Raw genomic sequence first — 25,369 nt, forward strand, 5'->3', positions numbered from 1 at the left:
AAAGGATTTTGCACATAGTTTTATGTATATATTCCATTTTCTATCTTACTGGCATGTTCCTGTGCTACGTAAAGAATTTGAAATTGAGTTGCATGTTCCTAGGTCTGAGTTATATTTTACTTTTGTTCCACTCGAGGCATGGTGCTGTTTTAGGGAAGTGAGGAGGGTAATGGATGAAATTTAAATCCATCCTTTTATTCACTTATTTGTTTCTCCTGCTACCAATATTTTTTGATGGTGATTTAATTAAGTTAACACAGTTTCTATCTCCCCTTGTTCTTGCTTTGTTAATTAATTAGTGCTCTGCTTCTGGCTGAGCAGGGGGCAGTTCGTACTGTAAGGTCATTTTGAAAGGTAGGGACAGGCAAATCATTTATAATCAATAATGCTTTTTGCCAAACATCTCTGAGCAGATTGTGAAGCCTTTGACATTCGTCGAGTATTTTCTGTGTGTATCTTCCTGCAGGAAGAGCTTTCTGTGAAGGGTAGCTGCTGGTGTCGGACATGCAGCAGGGTTTCTCTCCCTGGTGTTGCAGGTCAGGGGATTAAGTGGTAATTAAGTAGTAACTTTGGGTAAAATTGTCAAAAAGGACAAGAGGAAAGTCACTGAGGCACCAAACCCAACCTCTGACAACCCATTCCTAATTTTAAAAAAATTAAGCAATTTCAGCCCAGTGACACCAAGAAGGTTGCCTTCAAAATCAGTGGAGAGAGACTGGCCCACTCAGAGAGGCAACCAGAGCACCAGGTCCTGCCCTGAGCCACCTCCAGAGGACTCTGGGGAGGGACCAAACTCCTGTGCCTCAGGCAGCTAGCAGGTATTCACACTGGGACTAGAGTTATAAAAGGATCTATGCACCTAACACCAGCTTACAAAAAATAAGAGTTATCACTTTAATGCTATTGAAAAGTGGTAGAACCGTCTTCAGCTTTAGATGCCTTGTAGAGTTCACAAAATCTATCTCCATCCCCTTTTTAAAATAGGATTTAGGCTAGCAGTCATTTAATTATATCTAGAAGTGTACTGGAGTATCCAACTGCTTTGCTTGCATTTGTGAGGCTGTAAGAGTAAGTCAGAGACGTTCACACAAACAACTGTGGTCCTGAGCAGAGCAGAATTATGCTGGACCTCAGCTAACATGTACGGAAAATATTTCACCCGTGAGATTTTGGCTCCCCGTGCTGTTGACCAACAGAGGTGAGAGCAACACCCAAGTTCAGCACCTATGGAGGAAGTTGGAATATATCACATATGTCTCCACACCATCTGCAGGGTCAGCCAAAGCCCAGCTCCCTCCGCTGTCATAGAATCATAGAATCATTTTGGTTGGAAAAGACCTTTAAGATTATCAAGTCCAACTGTTAATCAACTGTCGCTGATCCCCAGAACAGGCAGGATGGAGGCAGACATACTCCCTTGCTCTGTGCTGGTCTTCCTCATAGACATAGGTCTCGGCTCCTGTCTCTTAGCACTGATGCACCCCACAGTGGTTCCCCCCATGGGTGAGCCCAAGACAGGTTTCACTGCATCGAGGATTTTGCTGCTTATCAAGTCTGATTTGCAGTCCGGTGCCCTTAGCTAAGGCAGTTCATTAAGATGTCTGTAATACGTGCTCCCTTGCTGGATCTTTCTCTACAAAAACATTCTAAAGAGGAAAGCCATTAAGTGGAAAATGGCATCAGTCACAGGAGCACTAGTTTAAAGCGTCCATGCCCTGACAGGATCCAGCTGGCACCAAGGGAGGCGTGCTGCGGGACACATGTAGGGTGCCAGGGGGGTTTCAGCCCAGGAAGGAGGGCAGAAGGAAAAGCTATTTCATTTTCATTTGACACTTGAAAATTGTATTAATACCAGTTTAAATTTGATGCATGTGTTAGCTTGTACAAGGCTGTAGGTAAAGCCTCGTGCCTTGTAACACGAAATCTGTATGCAAAAACAAAAACTGCATTGCAAGTTAAACTGAAAATTGCTTCTCTCAAAGTAGAAACATCCATTTTTACTCCAGGTAAGCCTGAAGACAGAGAAAGGACCAGCAGAATATTACACACAAATTTAGAAGATAGCTTCAGGATAATTTTCTTCTGGTAGAACTAAGAATTACTTTGGATGAAAATGAGAGGGGTATTATTAAATAAAAATGTTTGGAAATTTTTCTTTGGCCAAAGACATGCTGAAACAATACTCTGGCTCCTCTGAAACCAGTGGCTGAATGGTGTTTAACTTCACAGAGCTGTGACTTCAGCTCAGCTATCCAGTCACTAGATATATGACAAGTTAGTTTTCCCTTATGATGAATTAGCTATAAATTTTAATCAGTATTACAGTGAATAAATTAGTGTCTCTTCTATAAACTCCCCCTTTACAGCTCCTGTAGGCCATGTTTTCACTAATTAAAGTTCTCATTGTGTTGGCTTGACATCCCACTGAACTGATACACTGCCATTGCACGTACATCAAGGGATGTCCCTAGATCATCGTTACTTGGCAGTGTGCATACCTAGAGATGAACTGACTCTTAGTTTTTAAGTGAGACATATGGACAAGAAGTTCATTGGCTGAACTTTAATTTATATTTCCATATTTAAATCTCAACCAAAGTTGATACCATGAGAGCTTCAGAGAGGAAAGTAGGATTACCGTTTTATTTTCTTATTCAGTAAATATACAGCTCGTCTGTTATTGAAAATGAACTTTTTTTTCTCTCCTTGGAAGATGCTCTGAATATACTTTTCCCTTTTCCCTCTTCCCTCCTGTACTTCACGGTTATTAAAATTAAAATAGCTCAAGAAATAAAAATTCATACCTTAAATAAAACCCTCTCCTTAAACATTCAGTGTTAAATAAGCAGTAATATCCTCCTCTTTGATGATCAGAGCCAGACAGACAGAGTGGATAAGCTCTATTTATTTGCATGTATCCTCAGCTGCCTTCATTTCTCTCATATCACATTAATACCTGGAAAAGGGAACTGTTTTTATTTCAGGGTAGCAGGTGCTTCCTCCTCTGTTACAGGCTCCACCAGTCTGGTCTCTTCTGTCTCATGACACCAGTGACTTTTTCAGGGATAGCTAACTGGTCCAAGATCATGCAAACAATATTCATGGCTCATTGCTCCAGGTTATGTTCTCTGCCTCTACCTGATGTATAATTTAAAGATAAGTGGCAAACCTCACCTTTCAAACCAAATTCAATACTGGGTAGAAGGGAGTTTAGCAGATGAGCACTATTTCCAATGAGCATTTTACTCATACAGGTAAACACCTGGTGTAAGCGTTACCTGCCCAAGCTGCCTGTGTGCTGCACTGAGGACCCTGCAAGTGGTCAAAATGAGGATGGACAAGCTGAGTTGTTTGCACTTTCCTCTGTGCCTTTGGTGTACATGCCCTGTCATTGACAAGGGGTGGGCAGAAGAAGAGGCTGTTTCACAGCACCAGGCAGGTACCGGTCCAGGGAGAGCCCAGCACTGTACTCAGCAGTGCTGAACTGAGCCACTCGGTTGTCTTCCCTGAGGCTCAGACTACTGAGCTCCAGTGCTGTTGTTGCATCTCTTTGATAAGACCATCAGAGAAAAGAGATCCACTCAGAAAGGAATCCATAGAAATAGGTCCTTGTCAGTGTTGCCACTTGTCTGCAGCAAGCTCCGTTCGGTTGCTGGCTGGCCTGAGGCTATCCGCACCCCAGGGCCATTGAGCACTGACACCAATGTGAGGATGCAACAAATGGCGTTTATTTAACTGCGCAACAGCCTTATATAGTCGTCTTGTCCCGGACGAACTCGCACGATAATGACACATCCTGCTCCTTTCGCCACGCCTACCTTCCGTTACAGCCCGAGATTTTCCGGTCGCCGTACCCTAATCTACCTACATTTCCCCCTCCCCATGCTTCAAGTCATGCGAAGTAAAGCGTATCGCTGATTCTGGAGCCTTGCATCAAAGCGTAAGCGTAGCTGGCGGATACAACATCCCGAGCCCAGGTTCTCCAGTAAGATTCCTCTGCAACTCCTGAGATGCAAAGCAAAAGCAAGCTAATCATAAGCGCATTGTTTAAAGCTTTTGTTTCACTCAGCAACGGCCGCCGTTCCTCATCTTTCTTGGCACCCCGCCGCTTTACCAGACTCTCTGTACTGTCATGACTCCTCACGTCTGAAGGTCGAGGCTGGTGCTGTTTCGGCTTCCCCCACAGGTACTCCTGCAAAACATAAAGCTCGGACAGCGTACATATTACTTCGGGTTAGGATTTTGTTTTAAATCAGGGCGCAAACAGCATGTAGGGACCCACTGTATAACATCATCCCGTTTGATGGCAGCATACCCCCTCCCATGATGTAGCAGCTCCCAACCTGTTTTCCACTCCGCTGTCCCAGGGAACCGAACCTTGACTGGGGGGCCCACTTCTGGCACCCCTGGACCCCAATGTCGCTCAATTGGGGCACGCTCTTGGTCTCCCCGGGCAAAATGATTTAACGAATAAAGAGCGCGATGTAAAGTGTGAGATTGGTAGTTGACAGGAATTACATCTGGGAATCCTTCCCCCTCCCCAAGAATCTTAATTCTGTGTTTTTGTTTCTTACTCAAACCTGGTTCCCTGTGTCTCGCAGACCCCAGTCAGAGAATCCCAGCCTTGGTTACCCATAAATCCTGCTCTCTGTTGTTGAGCCACAAAGGTTGTATTGACCATTCGTTGCACAGTTTTCTGCAAACATGCAAACAAACTGGGTAACACAAGTAGGATAATGCCTATTATAAACATTCCCATAAGCAGACTCTATCTACAAAACATGCAGTTTACTTCAGAACATACTGTTATTCTCTGTTATTCTAGCTGAAAGGAAAACTGCTGACAGGAAAGCTGATTCTGTTTAAAGGTAACACAGATCAGGCCTTTTAGAGCCTACTCTGAGGCCTACTCTTGCTAAACTGTTGCTAAACCATCCGGTATCAATTTCCCCTTTTGGAAGTAGTTAGATTTATTATCTCACTACTTCCATATACTATTCTCAATGATTGTCTTAACACAACCCATGCAGATCCCTATGATAACTATAATCACAACTACATAAACTATTCCCTCTAATAATGTGGCTAACCATCCTTTTAGAGACAATCCACCGTACTCCTGCGCCTGTAGAGACAGAAACATAACCTCGACCCATTAGTAATAGTTCCCCTGGTCCCAACCACTCGTTAGCACCTGGTTCCCTATACCACACTTTGCCTTTGTTTTGCACATAGCTTGCTCCCTGTCGAACTGCCTCCCAATGTATTACAATTGGGGGTCGCTCCTTATCTCCTGCTAAAGTTAAATGGTTAAGTACATAAACAGCTTTTGCAAGTCTCTCAGAAGGTTCAGTTTCCTCTCCCCCTTTTTGTTTTTGCAGAAGCTGTTTCAATGTACTATGAGCACGTTCCACAATCGCCTGACCCGTAGGCGAATGAGGAATCCCGGTGACATGTGTAATACCCCATAGTTGACAAAATTGACGAAAAATCTGTGAACAGTATGCTGGTCCATTATCAGTCTTAAGTTGTTGTGGAACCCCAAGACTTGTAAAGCAAGCAAGTAAATGTCATTTGACATGACGACCTGTTTCCCCAGTTTGTGCTGTTGCCCATATTACATGTGAAAACGTATCAACAGATACATGAACATATTTGAGCCTTCCAAATTCTGCAATGTGAGTAACGTCCATTTGCCACAGTTGCAACGCACTCAACTCTCGAGGATTTACCCCTATTCCAATTCCCATGCCAATTTTCTGACAACTAGGACAAACACTAACTAATTCACGTGCTTGTGCCATGGTGAGGTGAAATTGTTTCGCTAACATTTTCGCTGATTGATGAAAGAATTGATGGGATAGGTGTATTTGTTCAAATAAATTTGGTGATATTTGCGTATAGGATACAAGTGTGTCTGCTTTATTATTTCCAATGCTCAAATTTTGATCAAATTGATGACTACGAATGTGGGTGACAAAATAAGGTATCTCTCTGAGGTTTATTGCTTGATGCAACTGTAGCAAAATAGTGTAAAGTCGCATATTTCTTATTGGTCCATTTTACAAAAACCTGATATATCGCAAAAAATTCAAGTGTCTGCAATGAGTCCTCAGTTTGTCCTGAGAATTTACAATGTTTCCATTGTCCATCCTCTTGCCAGGTAATAACTGCTGAATGTGATCGCTTTCCTGCATCAGTAAAAACAGTTAGTCCAGTCATAGGTATCTCTGATCTGATAGGTTTTTCTTCCCAATCCTGTTTGCAAATAAACTGTAGCTTTTTATCTTTTGGCAAATGTGTTAACAATTGTCCAGTAAAGTCCTGTAAGGCCATTTGAAAAAGAGTTGACTGATTTGTTAACCACTGTAGATATTCCTTTCTGATAGGTAAATAGATAGCATCTGAGTCTAGTCCGGTAATGTCTGTAACCCTTTTATGCACTTTCACAAGCAATTGTGCTATTGCTTCCACTCTGGTACAAATTGTTGTTTTAGGATGAAAAACCAAAGAGTCCACTCGAGCATTGCCTTCTGCAATAAACCCAGGCAAATTAGTATGATTTCTTACATGTAAAACATAAACCAATGCAGTTCGGATTTGAATTTCTTACCACAGAGCTCGCAGCAATTCAAAAACACACTGATTACATATATGCTCTATAACAGATCTATCCAATTGCTTTATAATGCCAGCTACATATGCTGAATCAGTAATCAAATTAAAGGGAATGGGAAAATTCTGAAATATTTTTAATACAGCTCGTAATTCTACCACCTGAGGTGAACCCTTTTGTTGTATTACCATAGATTCCCACTTGCCATCAGAATACCAGACAAGGCCCGCCTTGCCTCTGTTCCCAGATCCATCCGTAAAAATGGTAGTTCCATCCACAGGAGTGTCTGCGCACCACACTCCTGTGGCAATTGGAAGTTCCACGCTCAATTTTATAACAGGATGGGAGGGCAAGTGGTAAACAACCTGTCCCGAGAAATTCTCCATAGCTGTTTGCAAAGCAAAGCTATTAGCCATACACCACTCAAAATATTGAGCTGCAAAATAGGAACGGTTAGTGATGCAGGGATCTCTGGCCACAAGCTTCCGACATCGCATCCGTCCTTTGATGAATAATCTGTGCCAATAGCTCTGTAACGAATCTGATCATTCTGAATTCCATTGACCAATTATTGCATACGGAATTTGCCTATCAAACAAAGTGATAATTTGTATTTCCTGATTCAAATCAATACGATGTACAAATTTGGAATGTAGCCTGCTTTCTATTTCTGTAATCAGTTGCTGTACCTCTGAAGTAGTGTGTCGTGGCGCTGTTAAAGTTGTGTCCCCTGCTAACAATTGGAATATAGGCTGCAATTGTGACGACGTAAGCCCCAAGTACGGCCGCAGCCATAACTTGAGCCTTATGTTCCACAGTACCCACTTTTGCACATGCCTTTATCATAGCATTCAAATCTGTTTTTCCAGGTAAAGCTTCAATGATCTTTTGACAATCAGCATTAGCATTATCCCTGTTTGCCACAGGTCCAAGGCTTGGCAGCCGCACAGGTTAACCCCGTGTGGAAACACCAGTCCTGCGCTCCCTGCGGTTTGGGCTGCGAGTTAACTGCATAGGCCTGGAACTGGTTGGGAAGATTCATTTGTGTCAGCATACGGTTCCCCCCCCACGTTCTTTCTCCAGTTTCCCTGTATTCTGCAGCTGGTTGTTATCAGCTGACCTTGAGCATTATACTGAGACCTGCACAGCTTCACAAAATGCCCTAGCTTCCCACAGCAATGACACATCAAAACAGAGTTATCTCTCCCACTCAGCTTCAACTTCTTAAGGCAGTTTTTCTTAAAGTGACCTTCCTGTTCGCATGTATAACAACGATGAACTACCTTAATTGCCGCCGCAAAAGTTTTTGCTAAATGCTCCATCTGAAATGTGGTGGTTCCTACTTTCTCACAAGCATCCATTAGCTCAGTTAAGGTGGCATTACTATTTGCCATCCCTGCAACAACTTTTCTGCAGTCCTCACCTGTGTTGTCTTTCGCTAACTATAGTGGTAATGCTTCTTTTACAATTTTCCAATCTAACAGTTGCCAAATATTTCTTCCCTCAGGACCCGCACCCACAATCACCGGATATGCCCGTGGAATCACAACTCCTTCTAATAACACATCTCGAATGACCCCTTTCCATTTCACTCCTCCCTCACCTCCCCCCCCTTCCCCTGTATACGCGGGCGGAAGCTGACCCTCTCCCTCACCTCCCACATTACCAGATGGACGCAAACCTCCCCCCCCGCCCTGATCTAAAGGTGGAGTAGGGAGTTGTAAAGGAGGTTGAGGTGGCCCTAATACTTGTCTCGAACACAGAGGGGGGTTTTTGGGGGAGACATAGTCACGTGTCCCGAGGCGTTGGCTGAACGATGCTGCTGCAATTCCGTCTTTAATTCTTCCAGTCGTCTACCAAGCTCTGTCATGTCAAGTTCGTGTCCATTTCGTGATGGTAACAGTCCTTTAAGTCCTTGTGACTCTGGTACTGCTGACTCTGTAAATGGCGAATCCGGTAAAGGTGGGTACAAAGCATGTTTACCCTCCTTCTTGTCCTCCTGCTCAGCCTCATCCGTAGAGAGATCAATGAGAGGGAGGGGGTTTCGGAGGGGGTTTCAGCCAAGTCTCCTGTTCAGCGTCTGAATCAATTAGTTCAAATCGAGTTCGTGTTTTAGGGCGCACTACCGGTTCTAATGGATCTGTATCTATTTTTCTCACTCCCGGCTCCTCAGCTTTTTTCGGAGCCGTCCGTACCCACGGTGATAAAGGAGCTGCCACCGGTAAAGCTACCGGGGCCATGGGAGGTGTTGGTCCCGCAAACAGTGAGGGGGTAGTAGGCGCCTGTGGTCCTAAAGCCATAAAAGCTGTATGTGTGACTTCTCTCTCTGCTTTTATTCCTTTTAACGCTTCACTAACCAGCCTCCATGTAGCAGACAATTTAAAGGCTTCCTTATCACCACTTGACACCGCATTCCAGAGAGAGTCACCAATCTTCTCCCATAAAGGCACTTCAAAGACATAATTAAAGGTTGTAAAATGTCCTTTATCTTTTGCCCAAAACGGTAACTGCTTTAACGCAGCTTCGTCATATTTAATTCCTCTCTCAGAGAGTATATGTTGGAGGAGTTTCACCACTGTCACTTCTGTCTTGGTCAGGGTAGACCCCATGTAAACACGTCCGAGCCGCATCCCATGTCGCCCAGTCCTCCCGCGCAGCCCGTAGCAGCCACAAGATAACTCCCCATGTTTTTAATTCTTTGGCAGAACCCGCTGCCATAGCTCGCTCAGCAAGCTGCATCGAGCACCGCTCCCAGGTATTCGGCTGTAAACAATCAGCCGGTCCTGCCACCGCCCCCCCCTTTAACGAGACGGTCCACACACTGGGCTACATCTTTCGATTTCACAGAAATCTTAAATTCCCCGCCCAGTAACGAAATCACCTTTATCAAGGTTTCGATGGCTCGCGAACCCACTCCGACCGCCTGCGGTCCGCCAGCCCAGCAATCACGTCGGGGTCACCACTTGTTGCCGCTTGTCTGCAGCAAGCTCCGTTCGGTTGCTGGCTGGCCTGAGGCTATCCGCACCCCAGGGCCATTGAGCACTGACACCAATGTGAGGATGCAACAAATGGCGTTTATTTAACTGCGCAACAGCCTTATATAGTCGTCTTGTCCCAGACGAACTCGCACGATAATGACACATCCTGCTCCTTTCGCCACGCCTACCTTCCGTTACAGCCCGAGATTTTCTGGTCGCCGTACCCTAATCTACCTACAGTCAGAGATTTAGTCATTTTGGAAATGAATGGAGAAATTCACGGTGATACATGTTCACCAGTCCCCAGATGAGACTAAGCAAAGACACGCATGTTTGCTTGGTCGCCTCTGTAGAAGTAAATACCTCTTATGTTCAGGCCTCATCATCCCTGGCACTGCAGCAGCTATTCAGACCCTGTCTGTCTCTCCCCATGCTGCTGGAGGAGTCCCTCCATAGCCAGGATCTAGCAGGCTGAACAAGCAGCCACAACTAATTCAGATCATGCTTGAGCAAATTACTCTAATTATCTGACTGCCAGGATGTAAGAACCAGAAGGGAGACTCCTTCAGTGGAGCAGACTGGGGCTGCTGAATACTAGAAAAAAATCTCTAAAGTGCAGAAGAGAGGCACTTTCCCACTCACCGTACCTGGAAGATGACAGAGGAGTCAGACTGAGCCAGAGCCTCATGCTGTTAAACTGTTATGTCGAAGTGCCACCTTTTTTTATAACCTTTCCTGATACATGTCAGACCCATGTTGCCCCAATCCCAAAAATACAAGAGAGCAGAAGAGCAGGGGAATTCCTATTTCCAGGTGTATCTAGAATAAGAGAAAATAATTTTTCCCTCCTGCTATGACAGAATTAATAATAAACCAGAAAGGAGAAGGGATTTAACCTTGCATCTTTACTAAATATCATGACAATGGATGTGCAGCATACAGTACAATAACTCACTCTGACAGTGCCCTGTGGTATGTAAGCTGGTGCAAGCAGCTAGATATCTCTAGGAAGGGTAATTTAGAGGTTAATATCAGTCATGGCCCAGGCATACAGAAGTAGTAGAGTGAGAAAAGGACAGTGGGAGAAAGCAATTGGATTTGCCTTTCTAGGGAATATGATTAATAGGTTCTTTGGTGGTAGGACTGCATAAAAATCTGAGCTTATATAGCTTCTGCCCTCTGAGCGTCTAAATCAGGCAGTATTTGATGCTGGAAGATGGGCAAGGCAGGTCACCAACTGATGTGCCAAGCTGTAATCCTGATTATAGGTTCCAGTTATCTTTTTTGGCAGCCACTGTGAAGGTGGTGATTAGAGCAGCTTTGGAGGAGAGTAGGTACAGAGCAGTTACGGGGCCATGACTCCAGAGAACAAGGTGTCTTATGTGGTGACATAGCCTTTTCTTTAATGTCATTGTGCCTCCTGTATGGATGTGGGGAGAAGGGTGATGAGGCACCCTGACAGGTCCACAGCCTGTAACCACCATAGTGGTGGTCACCACAGCAGCGAGCAGGGCACAGGGCAGGGGGCTTCGACAAAGCACCTGGCCACACAGCTGTGCCTTTACCTGTGCAGAGGTTGAAAGGATGGGGATTAGGAGGGCTTGGTGCCGTTCTGCCAGCCTGTTCTCACGCCTGTGCAGTGCAAGCACAGAGAGGCACTTTGTTAGGCTGTCTAACCAAGCTTAATGAGAAATCTCCCACATAAGAGTGTTCAGCAATGCCCACCTGTCCAACAAGAATTCCTGCCTGGGAGCATTGCTGATCTATAGCATGAGAAATGCTCTGCCTTCACGTAGGTTAAGCATTTTGTGAGTGTATGATGTGTGATTTTTACTCGTGAGATAAGATTAAGAGGCTGAGATACCCTTTGTTTTGATTTTTATCTACAAGGTAGCTTAGGTTGAATGAGCTAGTAAAGCTTACATCGCTATTGAACTAAGTAAAGCATCAAAACAGCAAGAAATCCAAGTGTCCCTCCGCTCCTATTTAAGGTTTTTAGATCAGCTGTTTTGGACCTATTTCTGTGCATCGGTTTTTGAAGTACAGCAACAGAATATGTGGTTTCATTATGGTAACGCTCATTACTAGGGTGCTGAGAGGACTCAGCTTCTCAGCAGCTCCACAACACATGCAGGCGATGACAGAATTTTCATAACGTTCCTTGTAGATGCTTTCAGCTGAAAAGCATATTGGCATTGTGTAACACAGAGAAAGGAGAAAATGCGATACTTTCATTATGGAATAAGTAAAATTGTGATTGGCTGAAAAATGAATCTGTAAGATCAAGAGCTGATAATGTGGGGACTTAAATCCTCCTCAGTGTCTGAACATTCTGCTAAATGTTTTTTGCTATGAAATCTTCAGCATCAGTTTTGATTAGTTTGAACCCAGCTCACCTCTGTAACTATTTTTTCTCTTACTCTGTATTCATCTCAACCACAAAAAGTATTTTTCTCACTGCTATCACACAATAATTTATCTCTATGCATAAAAGTAGTTTTTACTCTTTTTAATCAGCCTTTTTTCTTTATTACTGATTGTTTGGGTGGTTTGTTGGAAGCTTAAAATATTTTAGATAAATCACTTCCAGAGAGTGCTATTCAGTGATGTCTCATAAACATTGCTAGCGTCAGCACAATACAAAAAGTTAATTTGCACAAGGTTAACCCGATGAGCTCTGGGACTGGCACATTCTGTTTAATCCTAAATGAGATAGAGTTATTCATTTTATGTAGTTTTTATTTTCACATTAACATTCTCTTCTGCAAAGCATAATCATCTTCCTGTTGTTTGTAATACTGTAGTCCTTTTAGTTAGGGCAGTTCTCCACAGAGGAGGACATGGTGCCCCTGAAGAGCTTACTCTCTGCACAGATGAGAGGCAGAAAAAGGGGATACTAGAGAGCAGCGTGATTTGCTAAAGGTCACACCACAAGTCATCCGCAGAGTGAGAAGTTGAATCCAAATCACCTGAAACTCATTCCAGTACTGTATCCAGTGACCATGCTGCCTCTTAATAAGTCACTGTTCTTATTGTTCTTTCTTTATAGTTCGGGATCGGGTACGATCAAAAATGGAGAGAGATATTTTGGCAGAAGTGAATCATCCTTTCATAGTCAAGCTTCATTATGGTAACTATAATAAAATATAACTCATGTTTGTTCTTAAATTGGTTGGGGAATTGTAACTAGATGTGTTATAATTTCATAGAGATGCCCCCTGCCTACTTATGACTCTGTCTCTAATAAAATCTTAGAGGCTACCTGTGTGAAATTCTTCATTTATGCTAAAGGAGAATTTCAGTATAAGTAGGTTTTAGCCATTTCTCCATCAAAATACATTTGTCATAAAGTCTGACATGATAGATTGTGCTGGTGGGGTAGCTGGTGAGTATACAACTGCCAACCCCCTCACCTGCTGTCAGGTATCATTTAGAAAACCAGAGAATCTAAATTAAAATTGTTTTTAATAATCAGCACCAGTCTGAAATTGTGTATGTGTGTATATGAATGTGGTGTCTTGCTGGAGTTGCCTTCTCCTCCTCACCAGCTCCCTGAGGAGCCCCATTATTACTGTAAAGGGTCTTCTGAGGACACTTTGGATAGTGTGGGCTCTCCCTCACGCAAACCTGGGAGCTTCTCTCCATGCCTAGCCCTCAGTGACTCCTGGTACCTCGTGCAATGGAAAGCAATATTAATTCATGGGTGCTTAGCATGGAAAAGAATATATTAGTAATGCATCGTTGTCTCTCAGCTGATACAGTTGTTTTTCCCATAGTCTTAGCTCAATTGCTTAGTTCTATAGAGATATTAAATTTTTCTGTTCTCAAGGTGCTGAAATGACAGGGAAGCTAATGGTGTGAATGATACACTGCTAGTCAACAGGATTAATTCTTCGGAAACTTTTATCTTGATTCAAACTTTCAACATCTCCATCCTTTTCTAATGCAGCATTTCAAACAGAGGGAAAATTGTATCTAATACTAGATTTCCTGCGGGGAGGGGACCTTTTCACAAGACTCTCCAAAGAGGTAAGCTGAGAGATTTTAACTTTAGAAATGAAAGACTGTCTTGATTTCCAGAACTCAGGTGAAGTTGGTGGGAATGAAAAATGGCCTTGGGAATAGTCCTGCTGTATATATGTAATAGAGCTGTATCATCTTGTATCGTTAAGTGTGTTCTTAATAATTGTATTTGAATTATGCCATAGGTAATGCAGCAGATAGCATGTAAGGATCACTGTCAGAGAAAATGCACCACTACTAAGGCATTCCTGTAGCAAAATAGCCCCAGACTCATTGCTCACAAAATATATCTTGGATGTGATGAGAAACAGTCTGAGAAATCAATCCTCAATATGTTTTGCCCAGGACACGGGCAGAGAACTGCTGGAAATCACCACCGCTGCAAACAGAAAGAAGAGATGGCCGTAGGTCAGGGGCCAACCCCTGCAGCAAGCGTGCAGACAGTGGGGCATCAGCCGGTGAGCAGGGAAAGAGCCGTCTGCTGTGTCAGCTGCCGGGAGCAGGTCAGAGGCCACTCACCACCCCAGGGCTTGGAGATTGGCTGTCACACACCTCACCGGCTCTCCTCCTGCCTGCCTGGCGACAGCTGCTGCTGCCATCACCTCCCTGGGCTCCCCCATCCCTTCCCTGTCCTCCGCAGCTCCTGCCCTGGGGAGGTGCTGCTGCTGCTGCTGGAGAAGGCGGCAACCAGGAAGTGATCCAAACTTGAATCTCGCTAATGCCTGTAGAGAGCGGCAGCTGCAGGTTTTCTAGGTTCGGGTAGCACTTGCCTGTGTCTCCAAATGCCTCCTCAAGCCAGCTGTCTGTATTCCTTGAAGCAGTGCATCCTCCTGTATTTAGCCTCAGAGAGGGCCCTGCGGGCCAGCATCCACCTAATGCACAATCTTTAAAGATAAAATAGGGACCTTTCAAATGCTATCTTGAGGGAAGCTCTCTGTTCGCTCTCCTGGGAGTAAATGATGGACTAAAAAAGCTGTGAAAACAGTACTTTCATTCAAAAGTTCCCTAGCTTTTTTTTTTCCCATCTGATTCCTGGTTCGGTGACATGCTGCAGGCTGCTGTGTGCACCACAGCTTGGGACCCCAAGTATTTGCTTTCGAGGCTTGTTTGCTAATGCAAGAAGACATTAGTAGCAGGTTAATTACACTGCTCAGTAATGATACTCGTATAAGTACTTAGTACATAGCAGCAGTTATTTTTTAGTGTGAGGAAAAAGATTAAAGAAAATCAAAATATTCTTCTGCTGTTTGTTGTGAAATCAGGGTTTGTTAGCAAGGCAGCATGCTGCCTTAGCAAGGGCTTCTCTGGTTTCATGAGAGCAGAGAGAAAAAGTGATTCTTGCCTACAGAGGGCAGTTACCTGTTCTGCACAATCAGGGGACTCGAAAGTGAAAGAGAACAGTTCAGATTTTGTACTCCTTTAAAACTCCACATTTTCCCCAAAGCTTTTCCAATGCAATCTGCTGACTTTTCTGCTTTATACTATCAAGAATGAGTCCTCTTAACTTGACAGTCCTTTCACATACTTCTTTGTTCAGTGTTTGCAGTTCATCTTGTCTACCTATACTGTGCAGCTGTTTAGTGGCAAGGTATCACAAGGGAAGACGTTACGGGAAAACTTGTACTGCTTGCAATTTGTTAATTATGGACTTGATCCAATGGTATTGATTTCAGTGGACTTTCAGTCAGATCCCATATACTACAGCATGTGTGCATGCAAAGCTTGTCTCTCTCTTGCTCTGTCTTTCTGAGACATCTGACTTTAACTAGATATATCTGTGTAGATTAGATTTTCCCGGATTCTATTGATTGCATCTCTTGCCTACGTTATTTATTTTAAACCTTATAAATAATTTAAATTTATTTTGATAATTAATGAAATTTTTATGTTCAGACCAATTAATTATTTAGTCAGAGTTTTTACTTGTATATCCTTTTTCTTTCTAGTCTTTGCAGTGATATTCTTAATTAAATTGTGACATCTGTTCTCTGAATCCTCTCTTTTTGCTCTCAGCCTTCTGCAGCTTCTCAGAGCATTCAAGTATTGTGACTGCCCCTTTCCAAGAGCAGAGACTTAATTTAAAAAATAAGCTCAGCAGCTTCTACTGTAGATGTTTACATTTACATATGACATGTAAATTTGTATTGAGCTGACTCATTTTATTTCTGTCATACATACTAGTGACAGCTGTGTATCCAATATATCAACTTCTCTTTCTGCATTATTATCGCTGTACATATTGAAATTTAATTAAAGATAAATTAATAACATCTGGCATATAATGAAAGTTGAACCAAAGGGGTTTTTTTGCCATCTGAGTTTTTCTGAGCTTAGTGGTTTTTTGATTACAGAAGTTTCTTCCCACCTAAAACAGAGCTTTCAATCTTAGCAGTATCCACATCAGCTGTAGAATGGAAACAACTGCCCTCAGTTTAGACCTCATCAAGCCCTGGATGTTAGGCAACACATCACTGCTTAGGGCATCTGCACTGAGATTACCTGAACCCTTGATGCACAGGGTTTAAAATCCATCTCTGAGTCTCTTCATGCTGTGTATTCTGCTCAGATTTGGAAGCATTTCACTTCCCTAAAGAGGTCACCCTGTATTATTTTGTGGACATTTGGTAACCAAATGCCAAGATTTTAGCCAGCTAAGAGATATGAAAACAATAAGGGCTTCACTGAACATATTGAATTTTGCCACTCATTTCCAAAGGCTAAGGAGTTAGAACCTTATTCATATTATTGCAACATGATGTCATCTAAACAGATCAAACGGACAAATGAGCGCAGCATGTTTTAAGAAACAAGTACTCAACAGATCAAGTTTTGTTTTATGAGGAGAATCTGGTAAGAATTGTTAATGTGAGCTCAGACAAATTATGGAAAATTGAACCTGATATGATGGTCCTTCCAGCATTCCCGAGTTAGCCAATTCCTTCCCCATGTCTGTTTAACGCAAGCCAGCCCACCACTGTTCAGTAAATAGACCTGTTCTTCTCTTCCTTCTCTCTAGGTGATGTTTACAGAAGAGGATGTCAAGTTCTACTTAGCTGAGCTGGCCTTGGCGTTAGACCACCTTCATGGTCTTGGAATTATTTACAGGGATCTAAAACCAGAAAAGTAAGTTAATGAGAAAGAGCGAGCCGAAACATAAATACGTGAGCTTTTAAGTCGTTTTTGCTCCTTGTCACGCTAGTAAGTCAAAAGGTGCCAGAGGCTCTGCCTTCCTTCTTGTACGTGAGACTCTATATGTGAGACACTCACCATCAGGAGTAGGGTCTTTCTATCATATCATTTTAGCATAAGGCCAAATACTTTGACTCTGTTCCAGTATGATGTGGCCTCTGTGTGCCTGGCTTTCAGTTTAGTGAATGATCTCAACACGGGATTCAGATCTCTGTGCCTTTGACTTCAGAAGCGCTGTTCTCCATTTGCAGTGTTTAATCTGGCCTTCTCCTTAGTGTTGTATGAACTGCTGAAAGCAACTCCACTTCCAGCTCATACAAAATATGTTGTGGCATCGTTTGGTTTTCTTGTATCTATTGTTTAAAGTAAATGAGCATCTCTGAAAACTAGTGTGTGTATTAGCTCATGAGAGACATGATAATCAGGATCTTAAAAACACTTTTATTAATGATCCAAAATATTTTCCAAAAAATGATTCTTGCTTATACTTGCAGCTATTTTCTATTCCTAATGTGGTGCTATAGAGGATTTTCCTTTCTCTTTTTTCTTTGCAGTACCTCAGTAGACCAAATGACACCTCCAGTGCTGTCACTGGGAGTGACATGATATTGTTTTTATTCCATTCCTCTTGCCTGGTGCTTTGCCTGCATCTTCTGTGCCAGCTCCAATAAAACAGACTGCAACATTTCAGAGTTACCAGCCTTTTTAATGTAATGGTCACCGTCATTTAAAAAGGATGACCACTGAGAGCAGTCTGCTTGGCTGTTGTATAAGCTTCCATATAACAGCAGAGCAGACTTTTCCTTCTACGACATGAAGTTCAAAAATATACAGCTCTTTCCTTAAAATGGAGTGCTATTGCTTTCACACTCATTGACAAAATAAGGCACTAATATAATAGAGTAATAGAAGGTGAGCTTTGTAGGAGAGAAGTTGAAGGGAAGGAAACTATTTATCTACAACACTGTACTATGTCATTTAAACTATAAATTCAATTTTATGTTTTGGCTACAACAGCAATAGTGGTAGTACTAGATGAATTCATGCAGATGTACATAACCAGAGCACTCAGTCCTTTGGGCTAGAGACCCTTTCTCAGGTGACTGAAATTTGCAGTATTGCCTGTTTACGCAACCAAAACTGAAAACCAGAGTCTTTGGCAAACACAGGAAGTCATCCTCCAAATTAAACCACTGGAGGGATGAAGGTACCAGTTTGTCACACAATATGAAATGCAGGTAGGCAGCGGTCACACCATTGCTGCCACCGCCATGTGCTGTTGCATCATCTGATAGTAGCTCTTCGGTTTCAACTTCATTCTGAATTGCTATTTTATTCATTCGGCATGAACAAACATGCATGTTAAAGAATAACTCCAATTAGAGGTTTTCAGTTTTAAACTTTGTTTCTAGGGAGTGTTAGTATGACTCATGCACTACTTTTCTTTCTGGTGTTAGATGAAGCTGTTTTTCAAACTAACACATGATATATGAAGGTGCTATTAGAAGGTATCCAAACATGAGCCATACAGGCTCACTCAAATATAAGTCACGGTGCTGTTATGTTTATAGGCACATGCTGTAATTTTTTGCTTTAGGAGAAGTTAGAAACTGAGGAGAAAATTAAGTGCATGTCAAATCTATTCACTGTATTTGAGATACTGAGAACCTGATTTCTCAGCATTATGTGTCACTTTACATTTCAAAGCATATCTCTCACTGACTTCACTTGCAAGTGAGAGCACTTAAAATTTCTGCAGACCAAATTACAGTGTCTCAAATCAGGGATCAGTGAATTGAGAAATTAGAGCTCACCTAAGAAAGGAAGGTGTCACTGATTTGCCATTGTCACACAGAAACATGTCGAAAAGGCGAAGATGGAACCCAGTTACCTGTGCATTTTCGTCTGACCTGGGACAAGCCAGCAATTCGCTTCACTGTACCGCTCCGCTAAATCCCCAAGTATTATCTGTTCTGCCAACTGAGGCAGGAGTTCTCTGGAAGAAAACAAAAAGTATCATCATATAATTAAAGACCTTTATACAGTGTGATCACTGTGTAAAGTTAAGGTGGCAGCCCTCATTCTGGTATTTCCTAACTTCTGAATCTTTGGTTTATGGTCTTTGATATATAGTTAAGTAGATACCAGTGATACAGTTGAATCTGGATATGACTGTCATGGTATAAAATTACTTTACATGAATATAACTACTGTTGTACAGGAAGGGGAATCACCCAACTGGTATAACTCAAGCTTATACCTGGGGATAAATCAAGGCATCTGTTAGATTGAAAACCATATCCTTTAAAAATAGCTCTGTAAGTGCAAAGCTCATGTGTAGCCATGCCTAGGACAGCAGAGTGTGACAGCCCATGATTTCACTGGAACTTTAGGTTTAGAGTGAAAAAACAGGTACAGAAGAAAAAATTATTCATTCTGAAGGGAAGAAAAAAAAAAGTGATATATTTTTAAGCTACATCTGGGAAAGGATAGCTCTCTAAATAAGATGATAAAAGAAAATTAGGACCATCCCAGGATGTTCTCATCCTCCCCTTGCCCCTGGGCAGGGCCAAATATATGAAGGTCATTACAGGTGTGTTGCTAACCTATTCTTAAAATAGCTGATGGAAACCCCATGGTCTCCATAGGAGGCCTCTCGGCAGTGCTCCACCAGTTGTACATCTAGAAAGTTGCTCCTAATAGCTAATTTGAAATGTCTTTGCTGCAGTTGCAGGCCATTGCTCCTTGGCCTGTCCTCCTAGACTCCCCAGCCACCTCATTCTGCTCTCAGCAGCAGCCTCAGGGCACTGTGAGGACATCTGTGTTCTCAGACCTCTCTTCTGTACCCTAAACAATCCAGCTACTGAACTGTTCTTCACCAGTCAGTCTTCCTAGGTGTTCAGTGGTTCTCATTCCTCCCCTTTGGTTTCTCTTGATCCATACCTCCTTTGAAGTGCAATGTGCAGAATTATACCTGCGTCTTCAGGAGAAGCATTACCAGTCTGAGTAGAGCACAAGGTTTACTCTATCAGATTTGCAGAACTGGAAATAAATTACTAGTTCATAATTTCAAAATTCTCTCTCTCCCTTTGCCTAAAGATAGGAACTGTATTTGACCTTCCATTGTTCAGTGCTTTGCTGTCCTCCAGAAGCTCACAAAAGTAACTGCTAATAGGTTTGAGATTGCGTGTCAGCTCTGTAAGTATCCTAAAATGAAGTTCGTTGGAATTATGTCAGACGACTAGTTAGAAAGTAGCACTGTTCAGACCACTTGAAAGAACCCTCAGTACATTAAAATTTAAGGTTCAACATTTTTTAAGATTCCCTGAGCAAAAATCCATGCTAACAATTCAAAGCTATGAATTAATTTTAAGAACAACCAAAATATATACTCCTGGAGTTGTTATAAAGTTAGCTGTACTTACTTCAAAAAGGCAAGCAATCGAGTTTCCTTGTTGAAGTCTTGTTTAGAACAAGCAGATGCTTCTTCCCTTAAATTGTTGCTGCCAAATTCTTCTCCTTTAGTTATCTTGCTGGTTTCAGTGGCATCCCTTGTGGAACAAGGTACTGTTCAGTCGCACTGAAACCTGTGGAGTTACTTACATGGTGAGGCATGTTTCTGTTTAAGAACTGCAGGATCAAGCTATTAAATGTGATAGATATACCAAACTAGAAAAATGGAACTTATTATAAAGTACTACATGATCCATATGTTATTTCTTATGCTGTGGCTTAAGGGTACGAGTGACTTTAGAAGTAACTATACCTTCTGAGAATGCACAGACTTTTTAAATTTATTTTTGCCTTTTCTGTCTCCAGGTATTCAGATGCACCTTGATACAGTTCTGTCGTAGGGGCTTTGATTAACAAGGAATGGTTTACATTGTAATGCCCTCAGCTGTCTGTACAAGGGACAGCTCACATAACTGCCCATGTAACAACTCCCATATTGTTGAACTATATTTTAAAAAAAACAAACCACCACTGCTTAATGCAGCATGTTGCAAACCATGGCAATTCATTCATGAACGTACCTGCCCTGTGTAGAGAGTGAAGATCTGAGTATTAGTAAAGGACAAAGACTTTTGGTGGAAAATCACCATCATCTTCCATCAAAGTAAGCTGTCCCCATTTGGGACTTCATGGTGTCAATGAAGCTACAGCAGAGATGAGTTTGGCATAAGAGTGTTCAGCACAGTGGGATAGTATGGGGTCATGCAAACACTGAAATGTCACAAAAGGTGGACAGTTTGTGAGAATCTTCATCTCTTTGGGAGATATTTGAATACTTCACTCTATCTGGTACTTTCATAACAAAGCCTGCAATCAAGTTAAACACTGTTTATGAAGTTCTAGGTTTTCTTTCCAACCTGAAATTTTGGCTACAACTTCTGAAAAACAAAAAGTGTGGGTTGAATTTTCTGCACAACTGAGCTGACTTGGAAAGCAACTTAAATCACAAAAAACAAACCCCTGAGTTCCAGCTTTAATAGATTTGGCAGAACTTCACAATGATTTGGGCATATTGGAGTTCAATGTGCAGCCTAAAAGACATGACTCAAAATTAAAAATAAAGAGAGAGAGAGAAACCTTGATTTAAGAGTCGCTATAAAATAATCTCAACAACTAATAACAAAGACTCTTTATCCCTGTGCTAAAGTTGCAGCAAAAAACTGCTAAGGAGGTTGCAGTCTTAGTTCTACTATGAGCTTCTCCTGTAACTTGGAGTATGTCATTCCCCTGCTACTAGCTAAGCTTCCCAGCCTCTAACGTGGAGATTTTCAGCCTTCGTTTTCTCAAGACATACTTTTAAACTGAGGTCAATGAAAGCAGTTTGAATGTTTGTGGGATGATCCTGAGGCTAAAATGTTGTTACTGTTTTGAAATAAAGAACAGGTTGACAATGATAGTATCCTGTAAACACACTCAAACCTTAAACTGAACAAATAAAATGAAAAAACCTTGTAGTGAGAGGTTATCGCTCAACGGGATTATAGCCTAGTTTAATATTTAGAAGTAGTCTACTTTATATGGTTTTATCATTTCAAAACATTGATTTAGAAGAAAAATTTTTCTCAAGCCTGAATCACATCAAAAACTTCTGGTCCTTTTTTCCTTTCTGCAAAATAACACTAGCTTATTTCAGATTTGCTGGTCCTGCAAACCATAGCTAAAGTAATTGTGATTGTCACAATAGATTTTCTACTACTGACAGTGTGGAATAAAAAGGAACTGTAAAGTGATAGAGATAAAAAGAGAAGACAGAAAGTATGATCAGAGAATAAGTTTGCTTCCACAGTCAAAGAAAAACCATTAGTCTGTTATTGTAAACCGGATGCTTAGAAGCGGGTACATTGTTCTTTGCTCCTTAATGTTACTCAAAGCTAATTCAGTGCAACAATTATCTTTTTCTCACTGTTAACATATTTTCTTTTTACATTGAATGTAATTTTCTGTTCATAACCATAGCATTGTTTGTGTTGGAAATGGCAAATGTGGAAACACCCAGCTGTCCAAAGGGTGCTGTCAGGGGCCATAGGGAAGCTTCAGGCAGCTGAGGGCATCATATAAGGGTGATTAGGGAACATGAGACAGAGGACAGAACTGTAGATCAAGTTTTAGGGGATATAGGATCCACATCCATAGGAAAACAGGATCCCTTCATTTTTCTGCTCATACAAACATTTAGTGTGAGAAAATGTCACACTTAGGCTCGCTTAACCTAAGACAGTATTATTAGTCAGATAGCTGTTGGTATTGTCTCCATCCCTTTAATGAGGGTAAACTATGAACCCTCTAATGAGGGTAAAGGAATGAAAAACATGTATTGTATACATAGAAAAGCAGCATGGATTTTCAATAGGAAATCGATGAAATATAAAATCGATGTTTCTGGGGAAAATCCCACACCCTTTGAATTGCATTGTTATTCACAGGGGCTTCCTGGGTGTGGGGCAAAACTTGAGGTGATTTCTGTGAGCTGTACTCCTCTTGCTGTTTTTCCAGAGCCAGGTCTGTGGAGTTCATATGTTCACCTCGCTTCCATACTGGCAGGTGTTTTATTCTGTTCTCTTGTGAAGCACAAGCCTCTTGTTTAGGGATTATAATCACAAAAATACACTTAAACATGCCTGTTATAGGCTGGTACTTAAAAATTATGGCTCTTTGGGAAATCTGGTGAGAAAGAATAGAAGTAAAGATGCTTTTATCGAGAAGAAAAAGCTTTAATTATTGAACACATAGTGACTCAGCTGCTGGCCTTTGATGAGTTACACAATAACAGTCTGTTCTAAACACACAAATGAATGACACATGATCATTTCTTTTCAATTATGTTTCAGTACAGAGACAACCTTTCACAAAAGTATAGACCAATGTGTTTGTTTCACTTCCCTCTTATTTTCTTCCTGAATAATTGGATTGAAGTGAGTCTCTAAGAGAAGGGTAATATAAAAATATCTGCCACCTTGCTAGACCAATTTGAAAAGAGAAACATACTAAACCTAACTAGAACTGAAGAAACACCACCCTCATTACTGTGTCGGTATTTATAGGCAGAAAAGTTACCAAAAATCATTATTTTTCTGTTTCAGTGTTCCTTCTTGTTTCCGTAAAAACTAACAATGCTTTTTGTGAACGACAGTCATTTTTCTCACGTTGGAGTACCTTTGTGAGAATAAAATATGTTGACAGGTGGCAAATGTGAGAACACTTGAACTTGGCTTCCAGGCTGAATTTTCATTTATGCTTCCAGACAGAATAAATTAGCAGGGGCTGAGATCCATGCAGTTAGGCTGTGACTAGTCATTATGCTCTACGAACACTTCTATTACTTCAGCATGAACATATCTATCTTTGGAGTTAATTTTAGGTCCAGTGAATCCAAGCCCTGATTATTTGTGTGCTTGCTTTTATTATTATGAGAAGAGCAGAAAACCTGTAGCTCCTTCCCCTGCTGGAAGCAGATACTCTGCAGTTGTTGACTTTGAACACCCTGTTCTTTCTGAGCTCAGTTTGCATGCCCACCCTGAGCATGCTATGGAGTAAGGAGGAGGCTCACCATACAACTGCCACAGGCCATGCGTGCTTCAGGCATGAGATGAGACAGACGTTTGAGGATCATTCTTCTTTCTGGAGGCATATAATCCACTGAAAGTTTGTTTACACATGTATTTGAGTCTTGCATATCGCCTTACCTGTCTTAAACATGTTTTATTCATGTTTGTTAACTGCACTCTGTGCCTGCCTAATGAATGAATGTTTGCTTTTTTGCTTTACAGCATTCTTCTTGATGAAGAGGGACACATTAAGATAACAGGTATGTGAGGAATGGAAAACTCCATGTCTACAAGCTGATTTCTTTTCTGCAGTATGTTCCACGCATCTTGATCTTTGCTCGGAAAGAGTTTGCTTACAAAAACTCAGAAGCCAGAAGAGTTTGAGTGTTGGGCTTCTCTTCTCTAGCAATTTGTCAAGCACCCATGCTGCACAGCACATGGAGAACATGGTGTTTTCTTGGTAAAATTGTACTTCTGACTGACGTGAAGTGTGCAGGCTTGACTGCTGCCTCTATGGATGAAAGGATGCTTCCAGTATGGCTGCTTACTCCAGATTAAATTCTCTGAATTATCACTGTGCAGAGGGCACCTGGAATGACATTCCTTTGCCACCCTGGAGGTGCTGTCTGGCCATCCTTTTCACTGTTGTCCATCTGGGCTTATTATTACTAATGCTTTGGTCATCTGAGCAAGAATCCTGACCGGCATTGTCTTCACCAAACCTGAACTGTGTATTTCTGTCTCTTTAAACTCTCTCTTCTGTTTTGGGCCAGAACCTCATTCTGAACAGAGAAAATGATAGATCTACTTTCAGGATGTATTAACAAATTCCAGCCAGGCACTCCACACAGGCAGGGCTTCAGTGCACATGAGCCTGTGGCCTTTCTGCATGCAGACAGAAGGGTCCTTCATCAGCTGTTTGGTGTTTTTTGTTTGAACAGTTTAAGTGACAAAAAATGTAAATAAGACCTGACAAGTCTTTTTTGTTTCAATTTATTTAGATTTTGGTCTGAGTAAAGAAGCCATCGACCATGACAAGAGAGCATATTCATTCTGTGGGACAATAGAGTATATGGCACCAGAGGTGGTCAACCGACGAGGACATACACAGAGTGCTGACTGGTGGTCTTTCGGCGTACTCATGGTAATGGAAAAGTTGTGTTTGTTTGTTGGAGGGGTGTAGGAGTGACCAGATCCTCAGATAAAAAGTACTGCTTCCAGCAATTAAGGGTTGATAGAAAAGTAGATGTGTAATGATTGCTTGATCATTTTCATTGCATCAGTGATAGGGAACCAGCTGCTCCTGGCAGTATATGAGGTAGCATTTGGCCCCAGATTCTCTCTCTCTGTTCTCACAGTCCTTTGCTCTCTTGGTTGATTACCATGAGCCATGAATATTTCTGCTACACAGAAACAGGACAGGGCAACCTCAGAGGAGCACAAGCATTTCGGAAGAAACATGTGCTTAGTTACTAACATGATTCCTATTAGGAAACGATTCCCCA

General features: G+C 41.9%; 1 protein-coding gene across 2 annotated transcripts in view; it reads left to right on the forward strand.

The window, feature by feature from the left end:
- Positions 1-25,369, forward strand: part of RPS6KA2 (ribosomal protein S6 kinase A2) — a 202,825-nt gene that overhangs the window by 108,940 nt on the left and 68,516 nt on the right. For both annotated transcript variants that reach the window (XM_068405539.1, XM_068405624.1), the window contains exons 4-8: positions 12,644-12,724; positions 13,544-13,623; positions 16,634-16,740; positions 24,087-24,124; positions 24,866-25,008. In XM_068405539.1, coding sequence (XP_068261640.1) covers positions 12,644-12,724; positions 13,544-13,623; positions 16,634-16,740; positions 24,087-24,124; positions 24,866-25,008 — 449 coding nt within the window. The remainder of the gene's footprint in view (positions 1-12,643; positions 12,725-13,543; positions 13,624-16,633; positions 16,741-24,086; positions 24,125-24,865; positions 25,009-25,369) is intronic.

Source organism: Nyctibius grandis, chromosome 1, assembly GCF_013368605.1.
Source record: "Nyctibius grandis isolate bNycGra1 chromosome 1, bNycGra1.pri, whole genome shotgun sequence".
NCBI classification, from domain to species: Eukaryota; Metazoa; Chordata; class Aves; order Nyctibiiformes; family Nyctibiidae; genus Nyctibius; species Nyctibius grandis.